We start from the raw sequence: 17,137 nt of genomic DNA, 5'->3' as shown, positions 1-17,137 counted from the left end.
TATCACGCCGCGGTGCGCAACTATGCATTTCGTGAGAGACTGCCAACATGTAAATATTAGGAAGAAGTAAGGGAACAACGATTTTTCTAAATGTATTTGATAAAATCGTAAAGAAAAAAATTTTATTACTTCCTACCGACACATATTAGCTTCTGGCTTCTTATTGTAAGCTAAATTGATTGGAAGGGCTAAATATAAAACTTTTGTCAGATGGCGACACTTTAGACCGCGTATTTTTCAATTACGTTGCGAACGTTCCTAGCGTAAGGGTCATAAACGCGGCTGCTCCCTTTTCAATATCAGATGGACCAAATATCTTGAATGGTATTTTGTAGCTATTTTGGTCTTTCTCTGGGATGGGAATAACTCTTAAAGCGACTCTACCTCGAATACCTACAAATATCTACCATGCCGCCAACATCGATAACGCCACGGCGCCGAGTGGGCTGAAAGCTAGATCTTGTATCTCCTTGAATATGATCAGTGCCAATGATCCATACACAATGCTTAATAAGCTCTTCTTAATTCTAGAAACTCGATGCTTAATCTTTTTTTATGGTGATGACGATTTCGCGCCGTTCAGCGAGGAAGCCGTCACGCGCCGCCAAAAAATTAGTCAAGACCTGCCGCCTTCAAATTTTTAATGTAGGAGCACATGTCTTCATACATTCCAGGAGTGTGAAACACGTGTTTCCCCATATTTTTATATTCTAGGCCCTGAAGTAACTATGGAAACTTACTCCGTAACAATCAGTTGCCATGGCAGCGTAGGAAAACTAACTCCGCTTAACCACTCCTCGCCTTCGGTATTAATGCTTTAGTATCTCCGTAAAGCTTTCTCGAGTAATTAAATACAGAAGGAATTTATTCAATATGGATTCCATTCCACATGATTTATCATATCCAGCAGACATAGAGACAGCACCAGAAAAGGCAGTTGCAGACTATTTAATTAGTAAAAAATTGGAATCTGAACTGATAAAGTGGGATTATGCTGCTTATTAATTTGATTCTGGCATCATCACCAAATTTCAATGCATTGCCCATTGCTTAAATGAAATCTTCAACATTTAAGGAAAGTGCCAGAGTGGGATGTAGCCCGTGATTCACCAGATGCAAACCTTGTTGCAGCTAAGCGAGACTTGGTTGAAATTAATGTAGCCCAGCAGAGAGAAAAAGCTGCTTGTGACAGGAGAGCTAAAGTAGTAAATGAAAATTGGGATCTGATGCGAAAGAAACAGAATGAGCTTCATAATTCATTCCAGGAAAATAAGAAAGTTCTCAAGGTAAGTTAAAATGAAGGATTTTTAACTAATTGATTTCACAGAGATATCAGCTCGTGTGAGGAATTATGAACACATGGAAGATTAAACTGTTTAATATGCATAATTTTAGCATTATACAAAATAGGGGGCTCAATGTGTACCTATACTAATACAATTTTACTACAAGTAGCATGAGAATATTTTAAACCTCTCCGTGCGGAGCTCTTTTTTGGGATGGAGTTACCCTGGTAATTTGTCCCTCAGATTTGGGACTCTTCTCTTACCCCATCCACTGAACTAGACCCTCTATCCCTATCATAGCACAAATTCACAGTCAACTTATTACATTACCAAGTGTTTTTTGTTACCAAATATTGTATTTGATATTCAATAGTTTACTCTTCTAAAAGAATTACTGACATTTTTTTAAGCATTGAGGAATTTTGAACAGATTTCTAGCGTTAATAATAACAAAGTTAGTGAATACAAGGTAATAATAATTATTTCCGGGCTTATAGCCTTAAGGCTTATTGCTTATTTTTAACACTAAAATTTTGTTAAAAAATTGCTTATGCACAGACCAAATCAAAGAATTCATTTCAACGTATTAAAAAATTTTAGCATACAACAAGATTTATCATTGAAAAAACTATTGGCAATATGACCACTTCCCATTGAATTCCTGCTGGGTGGGAGGGTCGGGCTCAATTGCCAAGGAGTGGCCCTTCGGACTCACTAAGCTGGGTCTCAGGCCGGACCTGAATACATCTGACACTTGCTACCTCAGCTGTCACTTCCCTTCCCTCGCATTGGCTAGAGCCAACGTCCATTTGTTTACATTGAAATATCCGTGACACCTCTACCCGACGTCAGGTCTTCTGCTTATGAAAATGCCCATTGGCTCCACCTGACATTCGGCACGAAAGGGTTAAATATTATCTGACTAGGCAGTTTCTATCGCTGCCCCTATATTCATAAAAACTTCAGCCCATGTACTGATTTCATAACATAAATTACCAGTGTTAACACCCATGCCTGCTTTTTGATGATGACTAGTCACACTTGGTTTATCTTACACCTCACATTTTTTTTCATGCTTTCTTCTTTATTTTCTTTTTTATTGATTGCTAGGGAATAATAATTATTTTGTGTAGTTACCTATTGCAATCATATATTTCCTTTTTTATACATCAGTTACACATTCGGTATTTCAAAAGAAACAGTTTTCAAATATGTTTTCTTTAGTCAGCTTATACTTTTTTATAATTAACATGCAATCATCATCACTGATCAACAATCCTAGGATTGGTTTGATGCAGCTCTCCACTCAGTTCTCCTATCAGCTAATCTTTTCACTCCTACGTATTTCTTCTCTTTCACATCTCTCTTTACTTGTTCCATATATTTTGTTCGAGGTCTTCCTTTTCCATTCTTGCCTTCCACCTGTCCTTCGACGATTGTCTTCATCAGGCCATCATGTCTCAAGATGTGGCCTATAAGGTTGTTCCGTCTTCTTATTAAGGTTTTCATGAGGCTTCTCTTCTCTCCTACCCTTCTTAGGACTTCCTCCTTACTAACTCGGTCGATCCATTTGATTTTCTTCATTCTTCTGTAGCACCACATTTCAGAGGCCTCTATCCTTGCTTTCTCCGCTGCGGTCATTGTCCATGCCTCACTTCCGTATAGGAGCATACTCCAGATGTAGGTTCTTATAAATTGTTTCTTTACCTCTATATTTAAGTTTCCCGCTGTAAGCAGGTCTCTCTTTTGGTGGAATGCTATGCAATCAATAGTGGATAAATCAATAAGCATTATTTTCATCTTTGCATGGCATGCTCTCTGTCCCCTTGATGGCTTTCGCCTCATACCATCTCAGTTCGCTAACTTTTTTTTTATTTTACCTGGGAAATAACTATAGATACCTGAATTTACGTGTGAAAGATGAACTTTTTAAGTACCCTCCATCATTTAACTCTACTGATTATTCAAAGCAAAACAAACGCAATGATAACGGGGCCATATTAAAAATCTTGTCTATTGAAGCGTCTGGGGAGTGGGGGAGTAATCCTCCACTGGGGGTCCTGGTCATATTTTTCATTCATGTTAAATATCTTATGATATGGGAAACTATTTTGTGAAAATAATCTGTACACTTATGGAATCATGTACATACATTCATGTCAAAACTTGGTGGCCCCGGAATGCACAGAACTCCAGTGAATGGGGGAGTAATCCTCCACTCCCCTTCAATCTACGTATGCAAAGATATATTCACCAAGGATGAAATTTGCCATGACATTTGACGTAGACAGGATTCACACTTGGATATTCTGCCAGTCAAATATGCCACCATGTACACAGCCAAGCCATCTTCAGAATGGGTTTACTGAATAAGATGTTGATGTCTCAAGGCCACACATTGGGGTGAGTGTGTGGAGGTCATGCTTACTAAGCACTGAGGATGTCAACACTTTGTTTGTTTAACCTACTCTGAAATTTTCCTTGGAAAAAGATGACTTGGTGGTGTCGCTGGAGGCATACCATATCAATAATCGGGAGATCTGGGTTTGAATCCCGGCAAATAAAAATCATTTTTTCTTGGTGAATTTCATCCATGGTGCACATCAATAACTTTGACTTCCCAATTTCAAACTCGAAAAGGACTGTGAATTAGGCAGCTTCCTCAACAGTATTTAGCAAAGTCCCTCGTCATATTTTTCATTCATGTTAAATATCTTATGATATGGGAAACTATTTCGTAAAAATAATCTGTACACTTATGGAATCATGTACATACATTCATGTCAAAACTTGGTGGCCCCTGAATGCACAGAACTCCATTGAATGGAGGGGAAATTGGCCATGGTGGGGGAACTTGGGAGGGGAGGCGACTGAGCCAAGCTTAGACTGCAAATGAAGTCAAATTCCCAGCCAAAATGGAAATTTTAACCTACACCCCTGAGTGACGGAATTTCTTCAAATGGGACTCGTCCATACCTAAAGCCTCGCCTTGCACGTGCCACTAAGCTTACAACCGTCAGTACTTTGTACATGGTGTTTCTACATGAAAAATTGTGTGAATTTCACATCGCTTACTTAGGTGAACCCCAGTAAAGGCTTGCCCTTCAACACTTATAAATGGATCCTCCTGAATTTAAGAGAGTGGGTACATATATGACATCAATGGCTATTTAGTATAAAAAGATATCATTAAAAAAAATATAGGTATGCTCTCCCTTTGATATTGTGGGCTGGTACAATTGGTAGCATACCAAAGGGGGGAGTATAACAGGGTAGCCTTCCCATTCACAGTGGAAGGGGGATCACCAAAATTTAGTCTTAAAGTGCTCAATTCCAATGTGCATAGTGCTAATTAATAGTAGCGGGCGTAACTTTGTGGAAATCCTTTATCGTAGGAATAGAAGGAATAATACCTTTGCTATTTCCACATGGTAATTTACTGAGACCAACCATGGTTTCGTTGCAGCATAACATTGTCAAGGTGAAGAATTACAGGTAAATTGACAAGTATATATAAGGTTGGGTAGGGAAATTTCCGGGAGCTGTTGGTTAGGGGGAGGTAGGGGTTGGGTTTGGAGTTAAGTTAGGCATAACTGTGGGTGGAGGGGTGAACGAGTAAGGGGGAAAGTGGAGGGAGAAGAGTAAAGGTGGTCGTTAATGAGGTATGAATCCCTGTGGATTAAAATTTCCAGCTCTTCCAAGGCATCTAATCTCTGTCCTTTCTTCTCAAAGTGAAGAATAGTTGGGGTGAAGTCACTATTGTGCCCTATGTCTATAAGATGTTTTGCGAAATGTGAATGATCTTTCCCCTGTCTATGACACATCTGGTGCTCGGCCACTCTGATGAAAAAACTTCTCCCTGTTTGGCCGGTGTAAATCGCATCACAGTCGGTGCAATTGAGGCGATACATGTACTCCGCTCCGTTCCTCCGGGATGTATAGTGCTATTTAAATGCCCCTAAGGTCCAAGAAGCTTCCGCATACCACAGAATGCAATTCCTGCAAACTTGAAGGCTGTGTCTGTGATTTGCCAAGTTTGTACATTTTTGGGACAAAGAACATGTACAGCAGCACATGATGGCCAATGCTTCAGTTCTCTGATCAAGAATTGGCCTTGAGGCTATGCGATTATCAAAACCTCTAAGGATCACCTTTATAATTGGTGGATGCGCTGTGGCATAACAATACAAGTATCTCTCTGCCAGGGGTGCCCATCCACCCCAATGCTGATGATACATTACCACCAAAGCCCTTCAGCCAATATGTAGTGAGCATTTTAAAAACACCAACATTTGTGATTCCCTTCCACATTTTTAAAGCTCCACAACTTGTGCAATACATTCCCACTTGGCCCAGCCCTCCTCTAGCTTGGTTTAAATTGTATATCCTGCCAATCAGCCCCAGTGGCCCGAGGAGTGAGCTAGCGACCAAGTTAGGCCAAATTTCAGACTCAAGAGAGCTTTGTAGATCCCTGAAACTTTGTGCCATTACACATGTCTGGAATATCTTACTATTAATGAGTAATTATGTCTCTTTTCAATTACACACAGGAAGGTCTTCTCATTTTTTTCGTAAGCTGATTAACTTCGAAGAAAGTAAAACTAATATAATTTAACCATCAAAATTTTGCGAGTGAAATTATTGAAATAAGCGGTTCTGTATAATCATATAAATGTAAATGAGTTATAGCAAAAATTTCATTGTTACAATTTAGGCATTCTCGTCTGCAATGTTCTTCTCTTCATTTTCATCCAATTTAAATTTTCCTCCCTCCTTGAAGAATCATGCATTATGGTTGAAGTCTCTCTCTTCAGTAATTTTCACTATTCACAATAACTTCAACTATTTTCCTTAAGTTTCTCATTTAGATTGATTACCAATGCAACGTATAATTTGCACATTATGATGATATTGGCCATGCTTGGCAAATGATAATTTTCATTTTAAATTAAGAAATTCCCATCTATTGCAAATTTTTACCATTATATTTATTCATACACCTAATTTTTACACACATCTTTCTTCCTCCAACATTTAGAAAAACTATAAGGAAAGGCAGCGCTCTAAGAAACAAATAACTGGAGAGGTTAGTGAAGAGCAAAGAATCAAGAAAGAGATAGAGGAGTTGGAAAAAGAACTTGAGTGGTGTAATGAAGCTGAAGCTTCCTTGTCAGCTAAAGTAGAAGAATTCAAAGTATATGAGGTAACTCCAAGTAAATGAGATGTCAAGGTTTTTGTTTTGTGGTCAGGAAAAAACAGATGTTTTAACAATTATTCTTATATGGAGAAGCTATCATTTTTTATAAAAATACCTTTCATTTTATTACACACAAAGAGCCCTAATTTCACTGACTCTACAATTTGAGTGAAGATATGAATCCTTTCAAAATTAACTCATCATTGGTGACTTGATCTTAGTACATATTGGCAATCTTGAAACTAAAGTAAAAAGCCTTTTTAAAATTCAATGAAATGACCTTAATCTAATTATAATGCTCTATGCTCTCCATCAACCCTTTCCTTCAAGAAAAATGCATAGACAGCCACAAGAATGAGTAAAGTCAGTGCTTCAGAAAGGACGTGATTGTTCAAAATCAACAGTAAGGGGGAAATGGTATTAATATAGATATTTAACCATCATTCTCCTTTTTTAACTTTCTCTATTACTGTGTGGGTCAAAAAATTTTAATTGTTGTCAAAATAAATACAAAAAAGGATATCTATGTCAAACACATACCAATAAGATATGTGCAAGAAGTGAAATAACTTATAGAAAGTAGTCAAGGGGATGTAATTTTTTTAATGTCTCCTCCATAGGAATTCCTCCAGAAAGTTATTGATTCCTATCCTGAATACAGAGGTATTGATGATGTCCTGAATCGATACGAGTCACTTGTTGAGACAAGACAAAAATTAAAAAAACTACACGAAGCCAATGTGAATGTGGTAGAAAAAATACGGAAGGATGTTGAAGTCCTAACTGAGGTATGTATCCTAATTAACTGTTGATCTGCTCTTGATGATAATGTCCTGGCTGTCCACAGGCCCTTGAAAAACATGAAATACATTGATTATGCTTGAATTTTCAAAATCGTGAATATTCAGAGAATTATTTTGGCATTTTTGTACAGAAATTTGTATTTTTATACCCTCTGATTTGCAGGGAAATATACAGAAACTTTGGCCTACATTTGCTCCCTTATAACAAACTGATTAATTTTATGTAAGTTATATATTCTTTAACTTCTTAGTTCTATACACTATGAGGGATTACATTTCTTAAGGCATTCAGTCCTTAAACTAATACTCTTAATAGACCTTGAAGCTTTCCCATCTCAGCATTTGTGGTTACATCAATGGCAGAAGTCCCGTACAAAGATAGGTACCTATTTCATAGGGTACCAAAATATGTGTCATACTTGAAACAAAGAAAAGTGTGTTGTAATCTTTTATAATCAGGGATGGATGGATCAAGGATTTTTTTAACCAGATCTGGATTGGGTCCTTGATTTCAGGCAATGGAACTTTGGATATTTTCGGATCGAAATGCATTTCATTTGTAATTGTCTGCTATAAAAAAAGCAATTATGCCTGTTTCTTCTGGGTACATGCAATCAAAGGAATGCTATTATCATTGTCATACGCATTTCAATATTTTTAATAAATAATTTTCATTAGCCTTCAAGTTATTTAAAAAAAATACAAATATCTTTACATGCTCATGATTGAAACAGTTATGCCTGTGTTCGGCAATGAAAACAGGTTTCAAACTTTGAATGAATTATCGAATGTTTCCCTCGAAATTTGTCACTTTCTCATCGCATAATGACTAGTATTTCAATTGCAGAAGCTACAATAGTGGTGAGGTGGGTTTTGCACTTCCTCGTGTGAGTTTCATGCCACAGTGCGTGAAAATGGCGTACATGGAGTTCTCCTCATCTCAATTACAATGTTTCCACGCTATGAAAGATATTTTTTTCAGCACATCATTGAATTAAAATGGTAACTTTTCTAATACTAAATGCAAAGTAGTAAAATGGTCTTCCAAGCAATGTCTGATCTTGCCACTTCGTGACGTTCTTGCCTTCAAAGTGAAGCCGGGTTAGCTATGCGATACGTGCAGTTTACATTTCCAGTCCATTTTGTGTTTGAGTGTGTATATGGCAAGCTTGTTCATTTGAAAGTTGTGCTGTTTGAACAGTGTTAAATACTGGTGTAGTCTTGTTTCACCAGAAAACTTTGTGTCAATCAGTCAAAATACCATCAGAAATGTGTAGTGTTTGGTCTCATTTTTTTCTGAATCTCGTGCATGCTCTCCCATTCCCAAAATATTTCCTGCCCACCTACCCTCGGGCCGAGTAGGTGACTCACTTAGCCATTGGGCTCCAGAAAAGGTGAGAACTGAAGCAGGTAGGCCGAAAAAAGATCAGTTGGTAAGACAGGGCAAAACGTGTTTCGATTGCTCTCATGTTACTTTTTATATTTCGTGATCTTTTCTTTTGACCCTAATGATTTATGGTCAGCGTTATCTGGCAAAGGAAAAAGGAATGTCGGAGGCATGGGTCTAGGGTTGATGAAGGGCCGAAGATAGTTTTGTGAAATTTGCGACGTAGGGACTTTTGATGTGGTTATGATCCTACGATATTGAGATTCCCCTGATTGTTATTCAATCTCTTGTGAAGATTCACACTATATGCCAGTTGTATTTTGCTGCAAAATTTTCCACGGCTTATTTCCATACTCAGGATCTAAATGGTTACGGTTGTGGTCGCCGAAATTCTTATGCATAACCCTTGCAAGCAAGGGCGTACCCAGGATCAAAACTGGGGGGCAAGCCATGGTTGTTCGAGTTATAGGTAAGATTTGAGCATGGAAAAAGTGAATGAAACCAATATTTTAAGGAAACTGTAACACCTCTTTATTAGTTTTTAAAATTATTTGCTTGAAAAAATATGATTTTCCTTAAAGACATTTGCAATTTTTGCTTCTGGGGGGGCAGCTCCCCCCTCCTTGCCCTCGCTGGGTACCTATGTTGCAAGAGCTTTTTAACAAAATGGTTCATGAGTAGGACAAGCATCGCAGATCGCAGTGCAATGGCACATTGTGAGAGAGCTTTCCACTCTTATGGAATGCTGCATTCAGTGAAGCATTAATTTAAAATTTTGGATCAAAAATTCATTTCCTACAGCGAATTTGGATCCGAAGTATCCAATGAAGTGCATTATCCCCAGATATTTTGATCCGAGTATCCGACCCGACCATCCATAATTATGTACATATTGTAGTTCTTGAATTCATTACACATTGATAGATCAAAATTTTCAAGTCCATTAATTAACTATTTATCATTAGTAGTCATAGTAACAACTAGCAGTGAACTCCATAGTGGCCAACCCATCTATCTGCTTGAGAAAAATCATATTAAAAAATATGTGACATCCTGTACATGGTAATTCGAGGAAAAAATATTGTAGACAAGAATTGATTGGGGGAAAAAGGAACTTCATTCTTTAACCCATCTGAAAATTACACCAAATATCTCTCATGAAAAGAGAAAACAAAGAAGCCTTACAATTTGTCATGGTATTTTTCGCTTGAAGATTTCATCATTAGGCCAAGTACCAGTTCAATAAATTCTATATTACCAGCATTCTTTTGCTCAGCATCATATACATTCAAAGTGGTCATTTAACATCCTGCAAGTTAGGCAACACATCTGTCTTCTTTGCCCATCATTTGCATACACACCCGAGAACTTATGTCCAGGATTATATATGCAGAATTTACATAGTATGTATTGCTGGACGAACAGCATAGTTGCTTTCCTGAACGAAATTGATATTGTTTTGAGGAAGGCCTTCCATTTTATGCAGCATTCTATAACTAAAATATTTGGTAATTTTTAGCGAAACAGCAATGAAGAGATAACGTTTAACTTAACGCCTTAGCTACAAACATATATATAATCGAGGGAAAATTGCAGGTGCATTACAGGAGAGGAGGGCGGTAGAAAAATATTTATGATTTAAAACTTACAGGGTAAAAAGATGTAATATTACGTCCATATGCATTTTAACTATAATGTTGTTATTCATATGTGATATTAGGTCTCACACCGCTTAAAATTAATATTTTTTCAGTCCAAATAGAACAGAGAATGTAATTTTATATCATCCCACCTATCCTATAGAAAGAATAATCAATATTAAGATAAAAAATTAACCCAATAAGGTAAGTAAGATTTAACATATTTTTGAAATTATTGAAAAAATTGCCCCACCAAGCCATGCTCAAAGTGCTAAATGACGACCTTCCTAATTAAATTATTGTAGAATACAATACAGATAAGGTCCTTGAATGGAAGGAAGTTGCTACAAAGGCAAGAGATTGTAATTCATGCAATCCATGTCATTAAATACCCTGAAATTATAATTCTAGGTAATTTGCACCAATTTATTCCAATCAAATGAACTATGAGGCTAGTTAGAGAAATTTTAATCAATATGTTTCTATCATTTTCCCGAGTTATTTTCTGAACAGTAAGAAACCCTCTGAAAAATAACAGGAAAAATTGGAAAGTTATTTAGGATAATTGGGAAAAAATGTATCTATTCAATTTTTGTAAGTGAGTGACTGTTCTGCTAAAAATACGAAATGGAAGAAAAATACACTATAAGAGAATAAAAATGCACACTGTATGTTAAATATAAATCTGCATTTAATATTAATCAAATTCTTTGTCAAGAACATATTACCTATGATAATTACTGAAATATTAACAATTCTAATGTCGGGAACAAGAAAATAACACAGCCAGCATTAAATCCAGCGGGGAAGGTCAAGTAATGAATATGTTCTTAAATCCGGCTGTTGCAGGTTGTGAAAAAATTATTTTTTTGAAAAGTGTTTATCAATGAAAGAAATTCTACCATAAGTAGACATTATTCAATGCAAATGATGTTGCAGGAAAATATCAGGGAGATGCAAGAGTTGGCCTGGCAATTTTCCGACCTCCGCATCAAGAAGTACCACATTCAGACAGAGATAGAGCACTGGTCCCAGGCAATCGAGAGAGTGAGGGACATGGAGACTCAAAAGTATATTGAGATAACAAAAGCCATTGAAGGAATCTGGCTCTTATATTTGAACATGTGCGCTGCTCGTAACCGTGAACCAGAATTCGAAAGAAGTCAGTTTAAGGTAAGCATTTAGCATAATTTTGTCCGAATGGATGGATAACTGAAAATTTTGAGTCTAACTATTAACATGAAATAAGCCATGGTTGCTTGGAATTCTCAGGACATCGTTTACTGTTTAATGAAAGAAAACTATACAATTTTAATTATTACAGGAGCAGCTGCAGTATGTTGTGGACAACATGTTCATGCTGAATTGTGTTATAAGTGAAGCTAAGCGGATCATGAATAGATCAAATAGAGGCAACAAGCCAATGATACCCTCTGAGAGGGAGCTTGATAAGTGGAGCAAAGACTATGAACAGTTCCAGTCGATCAATTCCAACAAAGCAAAACCATCAAACAACTAATCATCTCCTGCCTACAATGGGATTTGCAAAACTTCAGGATTATGTTATCCGATATCTTTATAAAAATATGTTTCATAATTTTCACACATCTACATTAAATTTTTCCTCACTGAAAATTGTCTAAGTACATCTAGTACTGTACAAATCTGGGGGTGGACAATGCATACTGTCCAAAAACATAATCACTCACGACTTTTCTTCTCAAATTAAATTTCATGAATGGGCACATTCTGATCCCATCTATTGATCATGAGTACAACCCAGCATTTATGTGTAATTAAGTAGAATCAACCATTATTTTTCACTGTTCACATTGAATTTTTTGTAATAATTTAATGTATTGGTAAATTGAAGAGTAAACTGTAGTAATGTATTCATGTAGCTCTACCAAAGAGTAAGTAAATACAGAGAGGACAGAGGGTGCTAACAGCAATAATCCCTCAAAGCATACTTGACCATGTTCTAAATAAGTTTATTGTGATCCATAAGCAGTAAACAAGCATTTCAGATATTTTATCTGGCATTAATTTGTGTTGAATTTAAAAAATGTTAAACAGTCGATGATATCAGTAGCTCTTCGGGGAAATGGACGAGGAGAAGAGAGAAAGGAAAAGAAGTTTAGCATGGTATTTTGCCATTAACTGCAAAAATTTCTCTGCAACATATATACAACTTTTTCAGCTTTCTGAAAAATCCAGTAAGGTGTTTTATTAGTAAATATGGGCAAGTCTAAGACATTATAAGTTGATTGGAAAAACTCATATTGGATATGAAGTGAAACACTTTGCACTTTCCACATAAAAATTTATCAAATACAGTCAACACATTTAACTCATTTTAAGATGGCCACCACGCAAAATTCCAATAACAAGATTATAATGGTGTATTCTCATTATGACCTCTCTGTATTTCCTTGTTCTGTGGTATTACCTTCGTTCATTGTCTTTGCATGTTCAATGGAATTAGTACTTCCAATGTTTTTGGAAAATAAAAATTCAATATGAATCCATTCTCTCTACATATTATCAAAACTATTAAAATATAATGATGGTATGAAGATATGGGACCTAAGAACTTTTGACCTTGGACAGTAAAGTAGTAAAGAACTAACTTTTTTAGGTGATAAAGAAAGCGGGGGAGGTTGGTTAAGTAAGTAACAGGAAGGGTGCAACGAGGGGCCATGCACCCAGGGGGATTTGGAATGGTAACTCACAGTCACTGCTGCAGGATCCCTGGGCTTAGCTGAGTGCGTTTTTACTCATAAATTTCCTTTCTTCTTTCGGAGAAGACTTCACCTGTATTACTCATTATTCACACAGGATAAGTTAGGGTCTCTGTGGGGAAGAGGTCTGGTGAAAGAGGGTACTAGATGAGGAGAAATAGCGGAATGGTTAAAGGAACAAGGTATAATGGGTAAATGTATGATGGGGTAATGGGGAGCTGTTCATAAGGCAAGGCAGACAAAGGTCTAGATGGTCTCACAGATGAAACTGGTCATTTTAAATAAATAAGCTCTTATAAAATTTTTTTTTTTTAAAACCAGCCTTTATATTTAGATTACAGGGGATGAGCAACGTTTATATATGACACAAAGCAAAAAAACTCAGTGACCCCGAAAAACCAAAAGTGACGTATTAAAAAAGTCACTATATTTTACTACGAATCTGCAGGCGCTCGAAGGGAAGAAAAATTTTTTGACGATTTTCGAAAAAAATCTAAGTGCTGAAAAATTTCAGTCCAGAGTCCGGACCTGGGACGACGGAATTCGGACGAAATTTTTCCAAGTCCGAAGCCGGACCCGAGACGACGGAGGGACTTTGAAAAATTTTCGAAAGCGGGGGTCTCGCCGAGTAAAGCAAGACGAATCCCCCAAGCTAGGGCTGAGTCGATGGGAAATTTTATGGTGGATAACTTTTACTGTGGTCGCAAAACACGAAAATCGACCATTTGGAACTTCTTTGATCAAAAACATGTTTTGGGGGGCTATAGGTTGACTGGGGGGTGGTTAAAGGGGGGTTGGAGAGAAAAAGTTATATTTTCATGTATTGTCATCGGAAATGAAGAAGTGTGCAAAATTTCAGCGTTTTTGCTTCACAGGAATGAGTCAAATTTCAGTTACAAGATTTGTACCAGACAAACAGACAGGTTGGTGAGTTGATATAAAGACTGTAAAAAGAGTGGAAGTTACTAAAGTTCTTTTCTTATAAGATTGAAATGGCATTGCATTTTTTTACAACTATGAAAACCTCTGATCAAGTTGTGGTGATACTCATAAGTGAACTTGATTTCAAGTTCACACGATTATGAAAGATAAAAATCTAATTTGACGATTCATAAATAATCTCCAATGGAAGAGGCATCAAGAGGTCATAGCTGCATTCAAAAATATAAGCATCAAAATTTTTTATATGTAGTAAAGAAGTCATTAATGTGGTGATGATCAGTGGTTGATCCCGATAGGAGCTTTGGGGGGCTATAGCCATAGCCACCTAAAGAGAAGGCCCGATCACAAGCGAAGGCTGTGACTCTGACGTCACCACGAGAAGTGCTGTGTTGTTCCGGCTGCTGTTGGGTGAATTTACGTTACGTTTTACCACATTTTAGGGATTTTTGTGGTGTCAGTTGGTGAATTATTTTTTTAGGAATTAGTTTTTGTTATTATTAGTTTCTGAGGATAGTGAAGTTTCCTCATTTTTGAATTTCATTCGCTGGCCTTCAGAAATGTGTATTTTTAAGGCATTTTTGTTAAAAGTTCCTTTCGCGTGTGTAGTGCTGGGATGTGAAGAAAACTCCAGGAGTGGACCCAAAGTTCAAGTTTTTAGCTTTCCGAAAATCCGGAGTTGAAGAAGAAGTTATTTGGGGGATAAGAAAAGACAATTTCACCTCCACGAAAAACAGTAAGGTATGTACCCTTTTTCGCCGTAATTATTTGGATGTAGTTTCTATATGTGGCTTGGGGATGTTGATGAATGTCTCCGGTACTAAAAGTGGTGATTTAAATATATTGGTGACAATTCAATTGGAAATTCTTGTATTTTAGCTGTCTTTTTTTTTTGTATTATGTATTTCGTTTAGTAAACGTGAGGTTGAAGGAGTTGCTGGGAATTATAATATTGCAGCCAAGTTTAGAGTATTGAATATTCTTTCTTATTTTGCCATCTGCTGTGTTATGCGTCTGAAACTCAGTAAAACATTGCTTATTTAACTATACTTTTGTAACTTAGAGTTGAAAAGCAATTTGAATTATTTATGTGATAAGTTATGTACTCAGGTATTTTCGATGAAACTACCAGAGTCATTTTACTTTCGGGGAAGTACCTTATATTACGGGGGAAAGCACATACATTTCTAGGGTTCTTGAGTTCAAATTAATTTCAGCTTATGTATCATTTCGTAATACCAACGATACTCACTTGATAAATTGCATGGAAAGTATCTAATCATGAGAAATTCATGAGTCTCGACAGAAACGTACAGGGTTTGTCCGGAAAGTAATAGGTCTGATTTTCTTCTGCCGCGACTGTACTTCGGAGTGTGCGCGCACCGATTGGATTCAGTAGAGGGTGTTCGTAGCTAACGAACGAGCGGCTGGTCGTTTGTCTCCGAGCACCTGGAGAGTCAGGACAGACATTTTTGCGTGACGTGTTTCTGTGAGTGGTGCAAGCCGAAAATGAAAGCCAAGCACTCGTTAGAGCAGAGGTACGCGATTAAACTCTGTGTGAAACTCCGTAAATCTGCGACAGAGACGTTTGATATGATCAAGCAGGCTTACCCAGATGTTGCTTTAGCAAGAAGTGGTGTGTTTCGGTGGCACCAGGCCTTTTTGGAGGGCCGGGAAGAGGTCGCCTATGAAGACCGTGCTGGAAGACCTGCGACTTCGACAAACACCGACAATGTGACTCGTGTGCGCAAAGTTTTGAACTCAGACTGTCGACTAAGTATTCGTTTATTTGTCCAGATATTAAATTTATCAAAATCATGAAATTGTGACGGAGCATTTGAACATGCGCATGGTGTGCGCAAAGATGGTCCCAAAAGTGCTCACTGGCGACTAGAAATTGCGGCTCACACCGCCTTTCTTGTGAACAGCTACCTAACCAAGGCCGGCATCCCAACGTTTCCGCAGCCACCCTAGAGCCCAGATGACCCCCTCCCCCCCCCCGGACTTTTTTTTTGTTTCCTTGCCTGAAAAGCCCGATGAAAGGCAAGCATTTTGAGAAAACAGAAGGGATCCAAGCAGCATGCACCTCAGCTCTCAAGGCAATTCCACAGAATGCCTTCCGTGACGCCTTCAATGCTTGGAAATCGCGCCGCCAGCGCTGCATCGATGCAGAAGGAGCCTATTTTGAAAGTTTTTAAAGAATTGTAACGATTGGCTCAATAAATTTTTTTAAATCGACTCAGTCCTATAACTTTCCGGACAAACCCTGTATATGTGTTATTTGTGCGTATGAACAGCCGGAAATGAAAATATGAGTTTTTCTCTTACAAGAGGTGCAATGAACTGTACTTTATCTGTGCCCTGCTTTCATCATGAAATTATCTTATGCTCTAGTTTTAAATAAAAAAAAATCGTTAAGGTATATAATGATCTCCTATATTTACTGGCCTAGTCATTAGATATATTTCTCATGCAGAAATGCCTAAAATTGGAAATGAAATAACTACGTAATAATTTACATGGTATTTTCTTATTTATTAATTTTAGTTGTGTGAGCTTCACTTCACAGCGAGTGACATCAGAAAAGAATCTGTGGTCTTGCGGGAGAAGATGGGAAAGGTAATTCGTGTTGAATTAATGGTGCCCAGATTGGAGGAAGGTGCCATGTCTTCATAGTTACCAAGCTATCATCTAGAAGACAGAATGACATAGTGGTTGAAGTGACATATTGGGGCCGTATTCTTAGTCGACCCTACATATCCGTCCCTACATAACAAAAGGCCCCTACATGCGTTTCTCAGTCGACCCTACATAAGTGGTGCGGGGGTGATTCCATCGTCAAGTTCTCTGAGATGACGTAGATGATGGCACAGCGCCAATTTTCCATTCTGGTGGTGTAATGGGAACTAACTATGAAACTACGAAAAGACATCCGATAATTTTCGGGCGTATTGTTAGGGCAATGCCTCAAGGTAAATAAACAATCGGTGTCGTCCACCAGGTCATGTCGGTACCTTAATTATCGCTACAAATACTCTCATATCGAGCCAAAGGTAGAACCTTATTGTCTTTAACTTACTTCAAAAGCGGTCTGTACAAGATAATAAGTAATAAGTACAGAGAAAATATGATCATTGACGTGGG

The 17,137-nt window shown here is 37.5% G+C and overlaps 1 protein-coding gene across 2 annotated transcripts; it reads left to right on the top strand.

The window, feature by feature from the left end:
• Nucleotides 1-25: 25 nt before the first annotated feature.
• On the top strand, nucleotides 26-12,839 carry LOC124156522 (coiled-coil domain-containing protein 42 homolog). Of its 2 annotated transcripts, XM_046531113.1 has the most exons (6): nucleotides 31-983; nucleotides 1,076-1,286; nucleotides 6,325-6,489; nucleotides 7,104-7,271; nucleotides 11,253-11,486; nucleotides 11,638-12,839. In XM_046531113.1, exons 1-6 carry the CDS (start codon nucleotides 874-876, stop codon nucleotides 11,830-11,832), a joined length of 1,083 nt encoding a protein of 360 aa, XP_046387069.1. In that variant the 5' UTR covers nucleotides 31-873; the 3' UTR covers nucleotides 11,833-12,839. The 2 variants fall into 2 exon arrangements, with proteins under 2 accessions (XP_046387070.1, XP_046387069.1); XM_046531114.1 differs by lacking the exon at nucleotides 6,325-6,489 and having other exon boundaries at nucleotides 26-983.
• Nucleotides 12,840-17,137: the final 4,298 nt, after the last annotated feature.

This window comes from Ischnura elegans, chromosome 3, assembly GCF_921293095.1.
Source record: "Ischnura elegans chromosome 3, ioIscEleg1.1, whole genome shotgun sequence".
Taxonomy (NCBI): domain Eukaryota; kingdom Metazoa; phylum Arthropoda; class Insecta; order Odonata; family Coenagrionidae; genus Ischnura; species Ischnura elegans.
The sequence above is the reverse complement of the archived record's forward strand: the minus strand, read 5'-3'. Positions and strand labels throughout refer to the sequence as shown.